The 17507-nt window shown below is 40.1% G+C and overlaps 1 protein-coding gene across 2 annotated transcripts in view; it reads right to left on the bottom strand.

The window, feature by feature from the left end:
• TRPC7 (transient receptor potential cation channel subfamily C member 7) overlaps positions 1–17507 on the bottom strand; it is a gene marked incomplete at both ends in the record, with an annotated part of 70593 nt that overhangs the window by 18796 nt on the left and 34290 nt on the right. For both annotated transcript variants that reach the window (XM_082006164.1, XM_082006165.1), the window contains 3 exons: positions 1465–1698; positions 7169–7385; positions 13274–13438. In XM_082006164.1, coding sequence (XP_081862290.1) covers positions 1465–1698; positions 7169–7385; positions 13274–13438 — 616 coding nt within the window. The remainder of the gene's footprint in view (positions 1–1464; positions 1699–7168; positions 7386–13273; positions 13439–17507) is intronic.

Here is a 17507-nt window from a genome sequence, read left to right as displayed (position 1 = left end):
CTCTATCCGTACCATTAAATAGGAAAGTTAGGATTTGTTTGGATAAAGTAGATATCATTGTGTGTCATTTTCATGTTATCTTTAAATTAAAACCAATTCTTGCCGTCTAGTCACTCTCATATTTTTACTTTGAAAAGCTCCTTGTTGATACCAGATATGCATCATTTATTTAATCTACTGAAAATTTGAACATTTCTATTAATAGAGCTTTATAAGTGTCCTTGCATCAACTGAGCTTCTTAATGAAAAGATTGTGACTCAGAGCTAAAACATGTGACGTCTTTAAGGACACAGCAGTAAACCTAGGTATTATTTTCGGTAATGTGAAGCAAACAAAAAGCAGCAGATGGAGGAATTCCCAGGATCTGGTTGGGACATTCTGTTCCAGACCCTTTGCACCTTTGTATCATGAACTCACTTTAAATGGGTTGGTGGCAAACCAGAGAGAGGAAAAACATAGCATTATCTCAGAGGCCCCTTGCTTGCCTGGGCAGGGAGAGGGAAGCTTACCTTCTGAGGGGACACACCAAGCAAGAGGCTGAGCCCTGGTGTGGCCAGCTCACGGACCCGCCAGCGAGCCTGTGGCTGTACACCCTGGTGTGGGCTCAGGGCACATGTCTCTGGTGCCACATGGTGCATGTCTACAGTGGATGAAGTTTCCTGTCCCAGATCTTCCTCTCCAGCCCAAGCACATCTCTAGAATAACTACCTTACAACCCTAGGGAGAAAAAGGGCCTCCTTTGTGCCCAGCTCTCTAGCTCCTGCAGCCCCTCTGTGAGCAAAATTCCTCATGTATTTTGCTTGGGGTTACATCTAGAGCTTGCAGAGGCATGCAGTGAACCCAGCCCCACACTGGGGTGGAAAGCTCTATTCATTTGATTTTGAATATCAAAGAAAAACCATTTCAGCCATCAAAAATAATGTTGTCAAGGCTGTGCTACTGCTTGCATTTCCAAATGTTAGCACTTAGAGATGGTATAGGCTCTCCAAAATAAAGATCTTCCTCTTGGAGGAGCAGCAGCTTATATTTCAATAATTCATATAACTGTTGGATGTAACAGTGGTGCAGAGTGCACCAACAGTTAGAAATGCAGCTCCAGATCCTATGTTTGTTCACACATCTCCCCCCTTTCACATTTGGAAAACCAAACAGGTTCATTCCTCTGTAATTTAAATTATATTCTACTCGCTCCCAGTTCCTGATTGTTTGTTGCTGAAGCCATTTTGTCAGGATGTGATTGACCTCAGTGTAGCCTTAGCACAAGATCTGAGACCGAATGAGGCTCAGATCTCAATCGCTTTCTGACTGTTTAGGAAGATGGCTGGAATGGGTAGCTCTTAGAAGAATAATTTGGTTGAATTAGAAAAAAACTACATAAATATGGCAAAAAGAAAGCTGCTTTCAGCACTGCCACATGTTAGCCTAGAAGAATAGGAAGCATTAGATAGCAGAAAGCATCTTACCATAAGTAAAGTAAGCAACTTCAGGGGGAAGGGTGACATTATTGAGGTCATCATCTTGAACGTACTGATCTACGTACTGTTGTGCTTCAGTTGCTTTGAGAAAAGCCATGAACCTGGCCGTGAACGATGCCACAAAGATGGACAGCATCCCAAAGTCCAGCAGGTTCCAGAGGTGCACCACGTATTCGCGTGGGCCCTCTTCCCAGATCTCCTTGCACTCTGACCATATCATGCCTGTGGAAAGGCCAAAGCACATTTTACCAGCAAACACAGAAGGTCCAGACAGACCCATTTCCTGGCTAACAGTGGCTCCTAAGACCAAAGCAAATAACTTTTCAATTAAACTAATTTTCTTGAGAATTTTTTGTGTCATCTTTTCTAAAAAATTATTAAAAACTTTAAGTTTGGATGTCCTTTTGTGCATATGAGGTAAAAACTTCAAAATTTCACTATAAGAGTCAACGGTAACGTAGATTTCTGGTGATGTCAGAGAAAACACAGTTCAGGAATACTGAAGACATTAGCAAATCCTACTGCTGATGTATTTGGAAAAAATTGACATTTCCTCTCTTGTCCCCAAAATCTCTGCTAAACTGTGTCACTGAATATGGTATTGCTTGCTCTGCTGATGTTTTCTTCCTTCCCTAAAATAGTGGGTGGGCTCATCTTGAGAATGGAAACAGATCTTTGTGAGAGAAAATCTGATCCAGGAGTAAATACAGTATGATTAGAGAAAAGGTAAGACAGAAGTTCTGCCCTTGCAGTACTTTTCATATTAATGGGTTGTTAATTCCACACAGACCATTACATGGTCTGATCTACCACTTTGAAAACACTGAGTTTAGCATGAATTTGGGACTCTTCTGACAATAGACTTAAAAATAAACCTAAATGCCAAACCCAAAAACTCAAACGTTTTGACATCCATGTTCTACTGGGGAGTACTGGGGAAGACAGGTGAATTCAGCGGGCAAACAGGAGCCAAGATCTCAGGTCAAACTTACCAACTTGCCCAACTTGCAATCACAGCAGGGCTCCAGGGCCAAAATCTCTCTTCTGAATAGCTAAAATATTGGAAAATGTAACCCACTGATAAATATTTCCTGCACTCTATCCAATCCTGTTTCCATAGCAGCAGCAAAATCCACATTTAATCAAGCAGGAGGAATGCCTGCCAGTTTCCATGTGGCCTCCTGCAACCTTGTTCTTTTTGTGAACTCTTCTTCATCCTCTTTGCTGGAAGCTCTCGTGGTGTGGCATGTGAATACATTTACTTGGCCACTTCAGAGACTCCTGGAAATGCATGGTGTCCCAAGAGGCACGGCTGAACGCTTGGTTATAGGGAAGGAAACACAAGTCAGTGTGAATCTAGCTGGAGGCTGGAGGAATGAAGAACTGCTGCTGTCAGTCCTTGTGCACGGGGAAAGTTTTGAGAGAAAAAGGAAAGCTAAGCTATCGATACCACTGGTGGCCAAGGCACCGCTAGCCTGTGACCTCCATAGTCCTGGAATCTCCAGGCAGGTCCTTGGAGCTGTACCCTGATATAGGTTATGCCCCATATAGATCTGTCTTGGGAGAGAGCCTGAGGTCTGCTGAGTGCTGAGCAGAGCCAGAGGACAGGCAGGAGAGGAGCCTCCCTGCTCTTCTCCAATCCTCAAGTGCTCGGCTAAGTAATAGCAGGAACTTCATCCCAAGCCGTCATCCACAACGAGTAAGATTTAATAATAAATAGCCTAAGGGAGAAGGTGGAAGAATTGGTTTCTCAGGAACTGTCCTGGAGTGAGAATGAAATATTTAGAAACATTTCTAGCTAAAAAAGAAAGTATCCCAGAAGTGATAGATAGGAGATAGCCCTATGCCTCACGCATGCAAGTTGTATAAAGGTACTAAAGCACTTCAGGAAATATCGCGTGCGTGGGAACATTGCCGACCAGAGTACTTGTTCACTGATGCCCAGAAATGTCTTCTCTGGTTTAAATATTAACTCTTCCATCCAAATTTATTTCTAATCTTGGTCACTTAATATACCTAAGTCGCAGATGAATGAAGTAAAGAATGTCTAAAACTGAGTAGACTGACTAAAATTAGAATGAATCTGTGAAAGTATCGCACTATTGGCCTATAATTTACATCATTCTTTTTGTCAACTGTGTGGCAATCATTTTTTAGCCACACATATGGAAATACGTCTATTCAGGACAAGTAGAAAAGTTACAGTAATTATTTGGTCAGTACTGCTGAGTACTTGTATATACATCGTGAGAGAGTAATTCAAAGCATCTCTTTAAGTAAAAATACTGAGAAGAGAAAAAGAGCTAAAATTCAGGGAATGGGATGCAAGATGGGATGGAAGAACAGAAGGGAAGGCGACTAGGGTAGAGCAGATTTGCCAGGACGTGATTACATTTCAAAGCGGTGTTTCTGAGGCCCCTGATGGCTCTGGAGAGGTTGTTTCCCTGAGCTTGACGCACAGAGAGGAGGGATATGAGCAGCTTCTGCAGGTCTCCTGTGCCTGTTCTCCCACAGCAGGGGTAATCAGAAATGTCACCTTGACAGGCATTTCTGGTTTCAGCAGGGGAAGGAGAGTCAAGCTACAGGCACACAAAGAAGAAAAATAGAAGTGTGCAGGAAGTGCTGTTCACCACCCGTGCACAAAAAGGAACAGTTTGTCAGATTTTTATATCCACTGGCCTGGTACATAAATCATGAGCAGCTGATGTTGAAGAGCTGCTTTTGAGCCTTCCTGGATGCGCCAAAGTCTGTTGGATTAAGAGAGCGAGCCGTGCTCAGATTGCGGCTACCCCGAGCTTAACTGCTACCTTGGCTGCTTTTGCAGCGAGGATTTTGTCCCTCTGAATGAAACCTCCCTGCTTCCAGTATGCACTTGTGCCCATACTGCTCACGAAGGAAATCCCAGCCTTCCCCACTTGAAGGCAAGAAATGGGAAGGTTCAGCCACGGGGGCAGGGGTAGCCAAGGCATACAATGAGCCACAGATGCATGAGTGGAAACTGCCGTGCCCCGTGTACGAAGGGGCACGTTCTCCTTTCAGAGCGTTGTGGTATTTCTCTGCCCTGACAGGTTTATCATCTTCAGCCCTTGGATGCTCATTGATAACAAAGAGGAGTGAGACCAAAAAGGCGTTCTCCCACTTGAAATGCGATCTGGCTGTTCATGGGGATGTTAAATGGGCTACTAACACTACCTGGCTGATACAGCGATGCTCTACAGCCATTGCAGAGGTGCAAGGTAATGGAAAGTAAAGCCTCTGATATGGATTTTTGGAGCAGGATGAAGTGTTTGCCAGGCTGAAAGTCGTTGCCTCTGCTTGGTTTACTCCATTACTCGCCTGCATTACAAATAGTTGGGAGAGGGAGATGGCAATGGTATCTTTTTCCATAACTCCAGTCTGAAATTCTCCTACTGGTAGTTTTCTCTTAAAAGATATACACGTGGGTCAGTTTTCGTATCTCCAGCAAAATTATTGCAGGGAGTGCTATCACAGGGTGTGCTCACTGATGGCCACACTGTGCTATGCTAATGTAGCACATTATCCTCAAATAATGCTATTCTGTACATGCGTCACAATTTTATGGTTGATAGTCAGATAACTCAGACAGCCAGTTTTCTCCCCAAAAAAGAACCAAGTTCAGGGACCTGTAAACTAATTTCTCAAAAATGGCCTGCTATGGTTGCAACAAGTAATGTGTCATCAGCATTCATCATTGCTGCCACAGTATGAAGAAGAAAAAAGAACGAACAGAAACAGAAGGAAGGACTTACAACCTGAGAATAAATAAAATTACACTTTTTGATTGTACTATGAATTGAAATGTAGGTAACACACCTACACTGTTGAATCTGAAGACAGCAACTGCAGGCGTTGCCAAGTAGGATTAAATATAGCTGTGTATATTTAGTACACAAGAGTTAAATTTATAATACTTTAACATATACTTACTGTCTACTTACATTTGCCTCTCTGGAAAAGCATGTCGTGGCAACTTCACCTGTGATATTTATCTACAGCATTTACTTTTATTTAATTGTATTTCTACTTACATACACATATTTGTAACAACTATAAGATTTTTGCACCAAAAGGCTGGGCAGTTCGCCGCCCTTCGTGCTTTCATGGTCCTTAAAGTTCAGGGTCACATATAGAGCTCGGCAAGTGCCCAAGTCCCTGTGCCAGGCGTCTGCAGGCCACGTGCACCAAACCTTCACCTCACTATTGCTGAAACATTATTTGAAGCTTTATGTAGGCAGAGAGGTAAAATGGCCAGAGAAGACTGGCAGTGCTGATGTAGTCAGTCATTAAAAAATCTCATTATATTCAGAAGTCGGTACAATGAATCACCTTTCTTCTCCCAGAAAAGTGAAAACCTTAGCTTTAAATGAAATGTTTTCTTCTTCAGCTCTCAGGAGCTCACCAGGCAGACGGATACCTACTGCCTATAAGAAAAGAATACCTAGTCTAAAATCTAATCATCTTGTCCAACTGCTTTAATATAATATAATTTTAAAAATATATCTTACAGACTTACTCTATCCAGTCTGGCATCTATTCAGTATTTTCTAGCCTAATATCCTGTACAGGATTCTGATTATCACAGGGAGAGGGAACAAAGAAATGGTGGCCAGGAGGTCATCAGATAGAGCAGCCCTATCCTATTTTTCAGGGGGGTTTAATGCCATCAGTACTTATGCAACAGTGGAATTATTTGCTGCAAGAAAAGAATCAAAATCATGATGGTGAGTAAAAATAGATGCAGAAGAAGTAGACAAAGATTCTGCAGAGTTGATAAGCTCAATTTCCCAATAAATCCTCCTGAGCTTGTTTAGATTAGTGGTTCGAGGTAGCTGACCTGCCAGGAATAAATTATGCCTATAGGAAAAGTAATACATCTGAATTTGCCTAAAACTCCCTGGAAGTTTAACTTGTGCCTGTGACATACTTTTGCACTTGAAGGGCTCATCCACACGAATCCTTACTTTATAATTGTTGGGTAAATTAATTTATTTTAAAAGATTTGACTGCTGTGCTGTCCTTTCGCCAGTAACAATTTCATAATATGAATTTAATACAATCCAACTCATATTTACATGGCAGTTTTCACCACTAGATTTCAGAGTGCATTACAAAAAAAGTAAATAAAAATATACCTGTTTTGCAGATGAAGAAACTGAGGTTCAGTGAATTGTAATAGGATCTCATGGCAAGGTAATAAAAAGTGGTCACCCACTTCCCAATGGACACACTTTCTGCTCACTTTAGATAGAGCAATGTCCTGTCGTGAAGCTGTAAGTTGCTATGACTATATTACCTTCTTTAAGGTGCAATGATTAAACGGACAGAGGCAAACAGACAAAATCTATAGCACTCACCATAGAAAGTGGAAAATCAGGAAAGTGAGAATTTGCTAAGCATCATTCAATATTTTCGAAAACAGTGACCAAGATCAAAGTCGTCTTTGATCCTGTTTTAATAAAAATTCTTCCATCGACCTCTAATTTAGCCTCATGGTGGGGTTTTTTGGTTTTGGTGTGGTGTTTTTTTCTGTGAGTTTTTTTTTGTTGGTTTTGCTTGTTTGTTTTTTGGGGGGGTTGTTTGTTTGTTTTTTCCTTTGTCTTGTCTCTGTCATGCTATTCCTAGTCATGCTGAATTTCCCTAGAGGACTTGTAGACATTTTGTTTCTGCTTACCCAATACCCACTTCATGATCAGCAATTCTGTCCATGAGAACTGAGTTGTTTTGACTCTAAATATTTGTTTGGGATGATCTGTGATGGTCTCGTTGGGGAGATTTTTTACTCCTTCAAACCGATCTGAAGCATTCACTACTAACAGTCCAAGGAAGATTGTGAAAGAAACTGCATGTGCCACAAACTTCATGAAAGGACTTCGGAGGGTCCGTCCCAACTGCAATGAAACATACACAAGACATAAGATTTTTTTTTCCTTTTTCACCTCCTGGAAGTTTTTTTCCTATAAAAGTTTGAACCGTTTGCCTAAGGTGAAAAGGATTCAGAAACAAATTCTAGATCATGAACTAAATGGGGTTTCAATTTGTTCCAAGTTGTTCTTTGCTGTTACTAGACGTTATGCATTGCAGTTCAAGTTATGCCCTTTGGATAATTTTCTGTGCATGGGAGTATCTTATATTGCTTCTTTAAACCCACATATAATATCTAATTGTCCTGGCCGTATGGTAAGTGGAAAATGAAGAGACTGGACGTTTATATGAGACATGTTTCTGTGTATGTGTGTTGTATGGACATACTCGTGTGTGTCAACATAAATCCTAATGACTGGTCCTCTTCTCATCCTTACATCATTGTTATATATTAGAATCTCTTTTTAATGCTGAATTCTTGGTTTATTAATGATGTCTAGGAAATAGCCTTCTGTTCGAAGATTTTTTAGTAATGCTTTTAATATGCTTTGGTATGATAGTCTTCTCTCATAATTACTACCAAAGCTGGAGATTCACTCCCCACACAAGGATTTATTTCAAGACATTAAGCCAAGAATCAAAGCAGCAGATCTCTTCACTATAGCTAATATTTATTCCATTCTGTTTGAAAAGCTTTATTTATTAATTAGTTTAAATAACACCCTTTTTATTTTACATTTTCTGTGATCTAAGAAAACATTACTCCAGAAAGATGTCAGAGTAGAAGCATTTTCAGGAGCGCAAGGACTGATGCTTGTGGTGTTGGACACAACAGACAGCAATGGAAGTGCCGTCCTGCATGTGCCCTTTCCAAAACCCCCTCAAGGCAAATGAGAATGTTTTTTGCAGTATATTACTCATTGATTCATTTCCCTTGATGACAAGGTATCCTCAAAATTTTCTAAATATCTACTGACTTGATCATAAAACTTCATAGGAAATATGAAAAAGGACTGAAAAAGGAAATTCCTGGTTTTCTTACTTATCTTCAATAGGAGCTTTGTTCAAAGCCCAGGCCTCTGGTCATTACAGAGCAGGAAATATTTTAAAAACAGGGCTCTTTAGGTTAACAGAAATTTAAAAGAAGCTTTATGATTCTGGTTCTTATTTTTTTTTCTTCTCTGAATTTTTAAAATGTCAAATAAATCTTTTATGAAGTTGATTGATGGAATAGTAAATCCTATTGGACAGTTTGCATGTTTCTAAATACCAGAAAGACTTCCCAATAAAGAAAATGAAAAAAAAATCTGCTTTATCCCTGAGCCCTGTTTAACATGCTTGCTTTTTTGTGAGGTCGATAACGATGTGTTTAAGTGGGTAAATATTACACTGAATCAAAATCTGAGTTTCTTTAGTCTTGTCTGGGAATATTATGGCAGATGTAGGAGTAAATGAAGTGTGTTAAAGCCAACACCTGTGATGCTGGTCCACTCCTCTGCTGTAAACCTTGCTGTAGCGTTAGTTCTCAACAGCTTGTTATGGCTGGTGTTGCATAGATTTACATTTTGTAGCAGAACTTACATTTCCAGTACAGAGCTGATGGGGTGATGGGATATGTTTGAGCAATGTCCCATACTGTAATAATCTCAGATGGCTTCCTCATATGACTTGTCTAAGAGAGCTTAGAGAAATTGCAAGAGTAAAGTGGAACAGCTATGGGCACATGGGGCCTTACCAAGAAAGTTTTAAGAAAGTGCATTTGCAATCTGTGCAAGACTCTTTTCTACCCTGAATTCACTAAAAGAGAAAAAGCACTTTCTATTGAACCATGAATTCTCTCAAAATAATTAGACTTTTTCTGCTCTCTATAGAAGCTTAAAAAAAAAAGAGACCTGAGATTAAAGTAGCACAGCCTTGGTTATCAGAGAAATAATCTCATGTGTTACAGAACCAAATTAATTCTCTGTGTAATTTCACTTAGTTCTTCTATGATTTAACAGAAGTCTGCATTTAGTCAGTGTTACATCAGCATTTTATCCTCTTTATTACTGTGGAAATTTTTTTCCTTGAGCTGATGCTTTTCAAATCTTCTCAGAAATGTGATTTTTAACTAAGAGCTACAGGAAGTGAAGGTGTTGACTAGAATATTCTGTAAAAAATTAATGAAGTGTCAATTCCTCCACTCCACCTAATGCTTTATGACAGTAAGATATATTTTTCAAGCAACATGATACAGTTAAACTCAAAGGGTGCAACAACTTGGATGCATCAATTTTTCAATTATTTTTTAAAATCAAAATTTCACCTTTCATCAAATCAGGATTGCAGGGAAGTTCCTGACTCTCACTGTTAAGACAGAAATGCTGTCAGTCTGTGAATACAAAGATTCATTCTTAAGAGACTAGCCCATTTCATGACTTAGTATCCTATCTGCATTATAGGAACATAACGAAGCATACAGGCATGTTAAAAAGAAAATATATAAAACGTGACAGTGAAACAAATTTTCCAAATGCACAATAATCTCAACTCCAAGAGAAAGGAAAAAATAACTATAGAAACCTCGTAAAGAAAAAAGCCATTATTATTTTCAGTACTATGTTCATAGGAAGAGCATGAAAAATATTGTTGTAGAAACAGTATGTAGCTCAACCGGGGAGGAAAAAAAACAGAGTAAAAAAGCTTTAGGTACAGCTTTAGGTGGAGTGAACCATTAAAGTTCCAGTGCTTCAACGACTCTGCCTCTGTCCCAGCAGGAGCTACAGTCCATAAATCCCCAGCACAGCTACATGAAAGCCAGAGAACCACCCAGGCAATGAGAGCTGTATATAAATTATCTCTATTGCTATTGTAATATTTAAATGTGCACTTCAACCATCCAAAGAAAAAAAAAACAACTTTTTGAAGTTCTGCAGACAGTCCAAACAGTCCTGCTTGGTCTGGTCATTATATTTTTGGGCAGCAGACTGCGCAATTTTTCCATTCTATCTCTTATGTTCTTTTTTGATCACCAGTGAACCACATTTCGGGCACCAACGTATAAAGCAACAGTTCATTTCGGAGTCACAGCCTCCATGAGATTGATGAGTCAACACAGGATATTTTAGGATAGGATGGGCTTACAGTCCACAGTTCTTGTCAACAGTTTGTGCATCCAGAAGAGAATGAACGACTGCCAATAAAATTGCTTTTAATAAAGCAAGCTCTGTGCAATTGAATGCAAAAGAAGGCTTAAAATTTCAGTCGCACACTCCAGTTAATATTATTTACTGAATCTTCAAGGGTGGTATTTGGTATATTCTAACCCTGCAGAGATTTATTAAAGAATGTTTTCTGTTAGCGAGTAAAGGCTTGAAAACGTATTCCTTACTAAGGTGCACCAGTGATGGAATTATTTTCAGTTATGAAGTACTTTATTACCCTATGTGAACCTGCAGAATTTGACCAATACATCTTAAGAACGTGTTATGCAATAGTATTGGCCAGGACAGTTCCTGTAAGCAGTATTCCACATTACAGGGGTTTGCTTCTTTTTTTCACTGTCTTAGTCCAGACATGAGTCCCTGACTCATGCATGGGCATCCATGTGTCTTTTAAGTCAGGTCTGAATTGATTTAAGTTAAATATCTTAGCTGATTGTTACTATGGAAAAATTATTTCATTAAATTGTAAAACATAAACATAAATACATAAACTTGTAAAATTGACCAGGACAAAACCGGGCTGCTCAGAGCATCACGCGCAAATCTTCTGTTAACATGGTCATCCTTTCAGCGGCTACGCTGCCTATGTAAAATTGTCTGCGATAACACGAGAGGGTACAAAGCTCATGCATCAACTCCTCAGCCCTTGAACCTAATAATGATGATTTTGGGTGAAGTACCAATTCACAGGGGAAAAATGCATTCATTATTCAGTTATTTCTATCAGAGGCCCCAATCAAAAATCAAGACTACATTGTTCTGATCAGTGCAAACCTATGCATTAAAAGACAATTCCTGCCTGAAAGAACTTTCAATTTGACTTTATGATAGAAGGTTACTTACGGTTTTTCACAGTCTAAAGTGGAGTGAAAAGAAAGGGACATTGAAAAATGAGAATGCACAAAGGTTTAGTGTAATGAAATCACAGTCGATGAAAAGTTAAGTCCCCCTCCCTTCATTTAAAAAAAATTTTAATACACTTACCTCAAGAAATTAAAGTCAAATAACTTTCTCAATCATTCATTTCTACTGCAAGACCGATTTATTTTGAATTATTTTCTTCAGTTTTTTCCCCCTTACTTTTATGCTTTTCATTTAAATTCTACACTTATTTCTAGTCTAATTGTTCTCTCCACCTATTGCTATTTTCAAATGCAATCTCTGTAATTCTGAAAATAAACCACAAATATTGCTGTTGGCTGGTGTATCAACTCCCAGCACATTCAACAGAGGGGAAGGAAATTAAACAGCTTCATAAATGCCTTCTAGACCGAGGTCTGACATAAAGGAATCAGCGTGGTAATTCCACACATGACCTTCCTCTGCTACCTAACCAAAACCACCCACAACACAGCCCTGCTTTCACATGCCCTTCTCTGTGTGAAACCCTGTCCAGTATTCATTAAAGATGTGGGGTTTTGTGTTGATACAAACCTTGATAAAATGACGTTTCATTCTCAATTCTTTAAGAGAAAGTACTTTTCTTGGAAATATTTTGGAGGCCACCAAGCCTTAAGCATGTTTTACTGTCTAACTCAGATGTTCTTGGAAGAGTGTTTTCAAAAGGTTTGTCTCATTGCACTAACATAAATCTTTTCCAATTGTAGTCTTTCTTTAATACCCATCCATGGGTCTATAACTTCTCGGGCTCGACTAATTCAGAAAGGATTCCTTGCTGGCTTTTAAAGGAAATGGGAGAAGATGCTTTCAAGAATGAATAAATTACCAGCACCAGGGGTAATTTTGATCAAAATTAAGTACCTTTGATAAGCCTCCTGCTGAAGACCTTTACCTTGTAATGGATGATGTTGCTGACTATGTGAATGTGAAATGATCTTCTTCCCTGCCACCCCTTTCTTCTGTGGCAGGAATAGTGAAAAAGCTATTTATCACTCAGCTGAACACCAATTTATCTCCACTTGCTTGAGCAGAATCTTTCAGGATGGAAACCTTATTACAGATTTCATACCACAGACAACTCAAGCTTTTACCTAAGCTGTGGTTGGCTCTGGTCCTTTGATGTCTAGGTCTTGGCAAAACTGTCCTGCTCCATCTGATGCTGTGAGATATACCACAGCCGTATTTATGTAGGCAGTTAATTTTCCAAGTTTCATTATCTTTTCCCTCAAAACCATAAAGACTGTATGATGAGTCTACTCTTCTCTGCAGCACTAAGCAGTCCCCTGGGGCTTGCCAGGGTTTCAGGCACATGTGTCATAATAATGCTCCACTAACTAAAAATACAAGATGAAAAAGAAGAAGGAAAGGAAAGAAAGGAGCCCTGAAATAGGAAGGAACCTGCAACAAAAAGTACTTAAAAGGAACAAGAGTTTAAACATCAGAGTTAACTGAAAGGTCAACAAAGCTCTTCTTTAGTTATTCCCCATTTTGGCGACTATTCTATTCTTTCTTCACCCCACTCCCGTGATGTTATCTCCTATACATTCCTTGTTGTTCCTATTCTTTTTTTGTCACCCATTGTCTTACCCTCTTCCCCCACCTCTCCACCTTTATTACCTGTAATGATGAACCCCAAACCCTGCCTAACAGCGCCTGCATATCAAGAAACTCCCCAGGTTTGCTCTCCTCTGGGGCAGTCTTAGAGGACAGCATGAATCAATTCCCAATGGCATTACAGAAAAACATGTGACTTCATTCCAGGCCCCAGATAGAAATGACCATAAAACCCATGCACCTTAACGAGTCTGTACCTTGCTGCAGGGAGCGATCCAGTAGGCTATGGCGAGGAAGGGCAGGCCGATGGAGACCCCAAAGACAGCCAAGAACTTCACAGCTATAGATTGCTGCCGTAAGCCTGAGAGGTTCTCGTACCACATGGTGAGCAATTGCTGCTGGCAGTTGGGGTGAGCAACAAACTGTAGGAGAAGTAGAAAGAGAATCATGAGTAGCATTGTCTGAAGAAGGTGAGATTTCAGTGAATAGCCTGCTGAACTTGCCAGTGGAACAAGACAGGGTGCGTCTTTGCTGTCCAACATAGCTTATGGTGCCACGAACACAAAACTGCAAACCAGGCACACAAAATCCCCAGGTACTGACAGGAGGTGTTTCATTTCTGCCTCTTGGCTTCTCTAGATAAAAGTTTTGGTAGACAGCAGACCGTCTAGGTCAAAACCCAACATCCATCAGTGACCAGCACTGACAAAGTACCTCTGTGGGGTCAGCACTTACATCTGAGACAGTCTACATTGAGATTCAGAAAAGACACAGAAAGGCACTTTGGTGTCAAGCTGGAAAAAACCCTCTGACAACCTGCTAAAGACATAGGCCACTGAACTAGTAGCTCAACACAGCACTAACAATCTATTGTTCTATTCACCGCATATGGCCCCAAAGTGAACCATTCTGCATGGTTCTCCTTCTCCTGTAAACTGCAAGAGGTCTGGCTGGTATTTTGCTACTTTAAATGCTTTATGTCAGATTACCTTCAAAAAATGACAGCTCATTCTTTACCGATTGGGCAAAAAGACAAATTTAAAAGCAGAAGGAGAAGCTGTGGTGCTCTGGTACAGAAAGTACACGTTTTGTATCCTGTAGCTGAGACGCGTCTTCAGTTTATTGTTCAGAGGAAAAGAAAAGGTGAGCAGCAGACAACTGAAAAGGGCAATTTCTTAATGGTAAAATTACAGCTCCACTGGATCCCACAGCCGAGTTTTATACAAAAAGATGAGACTTCTTTGTTTCATATTGTTCTTCACGGTGATTGAATTTAGAATGTGACTATCTTTAATCACAAAGAAAGATAATTAAGAGGCAAAATAACTGAAAGAAAAGATGAAAAACAAGTATGTTGCTAACGCAGCTGATTGTATTAGCAGAACTGAGAGTTTCATTTACGAGTTTTGTGGTGAATAAATGTTCTTAGAAGGGAAATGTAAAACCCTCCACTACTGCAAGAAGCAGAACTTTCTGGAGGTGAGGGGGTGGGTAAAGGGTGTAGAGAGGGAAAGAGAGGAGGAAAGCAGAGGCCACCGGTGGGCTTGGTGGCCGCTGTTGCCTCTGCTGGGCAGGGTGGACACGGACCATGTCTGGCAGCTGCCCCGTTGCCCTCCGTCAGCCCTTTCAGCTGCAACAGTGCTTTTATTGGGACTGAGAAGTAGAGAAAACTCCAACTGTGCTTTCATCTTCACTGTCTATGAAACGATGATCAAACTGGGAATTTAATGGAGTCTTTTCTAGATGTTTGCATAATAACAAAACCGTTATTGTGATTTAAATGATCGGTTCATTGCTAGCGCAGAGCGAAATACGCGTGCGCAGTAATTAGGATTGTTGTGGAATAGCACATTTCTTTCTTTAACGGCACATTAGCAGCTATTTAAAATGTGTTTCTTCAGATGGAACAGGCTTTGGGGCCTGTGCTTCTCAAAACCAAAAAAACCAGAAAATAAAACTTTACTGTTCCCACTGAATAAATCAGAGTGAAGAACTTTGATAGGTACACTTTTAACCTCTTTTGTCTTCATATTTTTTCCTGGAAATATGAACATTTTAATACCTTTTCTTTTAAGCTTCTTTCAAAAAAAGAAAGTTTTCAAAAAAGATAATTTATAAATCATCAGTCCTAGTCTTTCTGAGCCTTTAAAGTTTAAGGTTAAGGTGATGACAGCAATATTGCAGGGAGGCATTTCCTAATGCCCAGTGTTTATGTTTGTGCTAATGCTGCCAGGGCTTATTATCTTTCTGGCAAATGGACAGAAAGATGAAGTGGAAGGAAGCTAGACAGAGAATTGCTTCCCTCTGTAAATTTTATTTTCAGATATGATGAATTCAACAGCAATTGTAGCAACTCATAGAAAGGAAAATTACACTGGTAGATGTGCAGACTTCTGAGATGAAGGGCCAAAGCAACATCCAGGCTTCCTCCTGCTCTTGTAATTGTTCACCACATTATCAGAAATGATTGAGACAAAGAAATTCAGTTGTCCTTGGCAATGAGACAGTCAAAGACTTTTGCTGGTTGGCATTTCAGAGAATTCATCAGACATTTTAATCTGTTCGTTGTTTCACTCTGGGAACAGCTAAAATGAAAATACAAATATAGGAAAATTGAGAAGGAATTGCTATAAAACCCAGTTCCTTGGAACAATTTATTTTGTACAAGGCAATAATGATTGGCTGCATGCCACAGTCTTGATGGTGTTCATCTTACTCTGATTATTACAAAAACAAGTGAAAAATAAGATCAGGATAAGAAAGATAAAAGCATGAATGAGTTTTGATCTATTATTTGCTTACAGCAAGCAGTAGAGTTTTTCATTGTTTGCTCCATCAGGTGTTAATGAAATACGCAGTGACCCTCGGACAATGCCAACCCTCGCTCTATCAAAATTTCAGAAATTGATCTTAAATCTCATCAGAGCCATTACTGGGCCGTTTAACTTTCTCTCTTCTCTAGGAATAGGCACTGACACCAAGTTAAAGATTACACTAATGCTTTGCTTAGTGTCACAAGCACAGAAAGGAACAGAGTTTGAGACAAAAGCTTCAAGGCAGAATGCTTCAACGTGCAATGAAAAATGGTGATGTGGTATATTGAATTTCAGAGGCCTAAATGCTGCAGTGCTTTTTCAAAGTTCCCATTAAATGTTATTTCCCTTTCTTCAGTACTGTAAAATGAGGCTGGGAGGCTTTTAGGGGCAACCTGGGGCTGCTCCTGTGCAACCCAGCAGAGAAAGGCAGAAAGCGTTGCGACACGACCAGCGTGGCCAGGGCTGTGCAGAAGGGCAAGATACTGCTGACTGAAAGGGAAGCACTGGCAGCGGAGGCGATGGTGCGCGTCCAAAAAGAGCCATTTAAAAGCTTTATCTCATGGGCAGAGTGAGTCCCCTCCAAGTTGATAAAGGTGATGTATCAGGATGTGGGAGCTCAAGCAAAATGTTTTCCAATGCTTCTGCATTCAGGAACTGCAGCTTGTCTCGTCCCATGACACAGGGACCCCAGTAGATGGTGGTGGTACCATGCATACCTCTCTGATTTAGGAAGAAAACTATACTGCCCTCCAGCCTATCAGGTACACATTTTTTTAAAGTTAAAATAAGGCTAAAAAAAAATAAAATCACACATTAATCTGGAGAGCCATCTCAAATAACAAGGCTGCCAAGGTGGCGTTTTTGAGAGCCACTGAAAGCCACAGGAAAGTATTGACACCTCCAAAAGCCACTGTTCTGTGCTACAGGGGATTAAATGGATATTTGCCTAGAATATGGAAAAAATCTCCCAAAGCCTTCAGTGGGAATTGAAAGGGCCCAAAGGAACTGTTTTACACATAGAAATAAAAAGAATATTTGAGACACCACTGTGGATACCACACTGAACAATAACTTTTCCACATTGCTATCTAATTTGATGTATGGCAGCTCTTTCTCATAGCTCATCATGTATATGCATTGTGGGAAAGCACTTTACAGCTCTCATGACATTGTGAGATTTTTTCCTCAGCGTACTTGTTCCGAAATGCATGAGTTTTACTATGCAGAAAATAAAGTACCTTCATATCTCTCTAACTGTATAGGAAGTTAGTTCTGATAGAAAACACTGTAAGAGAGAGACTTCAATTTTTTATTTTCTGTTATATTGGACAGAGAAGAAGTCTGATGAGGACGCCTGTCACTGCTGCTGTTCGGTATTAGCACTGCGCTTGCCCGACCTGCCAGAGGTTAGGTGCTGTTTAACCCCTTATCCAAAACGCCCCATCGTCCCTACCTGAAGGGCATCTCTCTCATCCCGCGGCACATAACAGATAAGCTACAGCCAGGTGGCAAAACCCCAGGAAATTCTTGAGAGTGTCAGACAATGCTCACAAATCAAACAGTAAAAAAGGAAAGAGTTATCTGTCTTGGACAGAATAATGATGTCAGCAAAAATAAGGAAACTTATGGCAAGACAGGTAAAAGGCAGAGGTCAGCCTCAAATGATTGGAGTTAA

This window comes from Phaethon aethereus, assembly GCF_964289735.1.
Source record: "Phaethon aethereus genome assembly, chromosome: 14".
Classification (NCBI taxonomy): domain Eukaryota; kingdom Metazoa; phylum Chordata; class Aves; order Phaethontiformes; family Phaethontidae; genus Phaethon; species Phaethon aethereus.
This window is presented reverse-complemented; position numbering and strand designations above follow the sequence as displayed.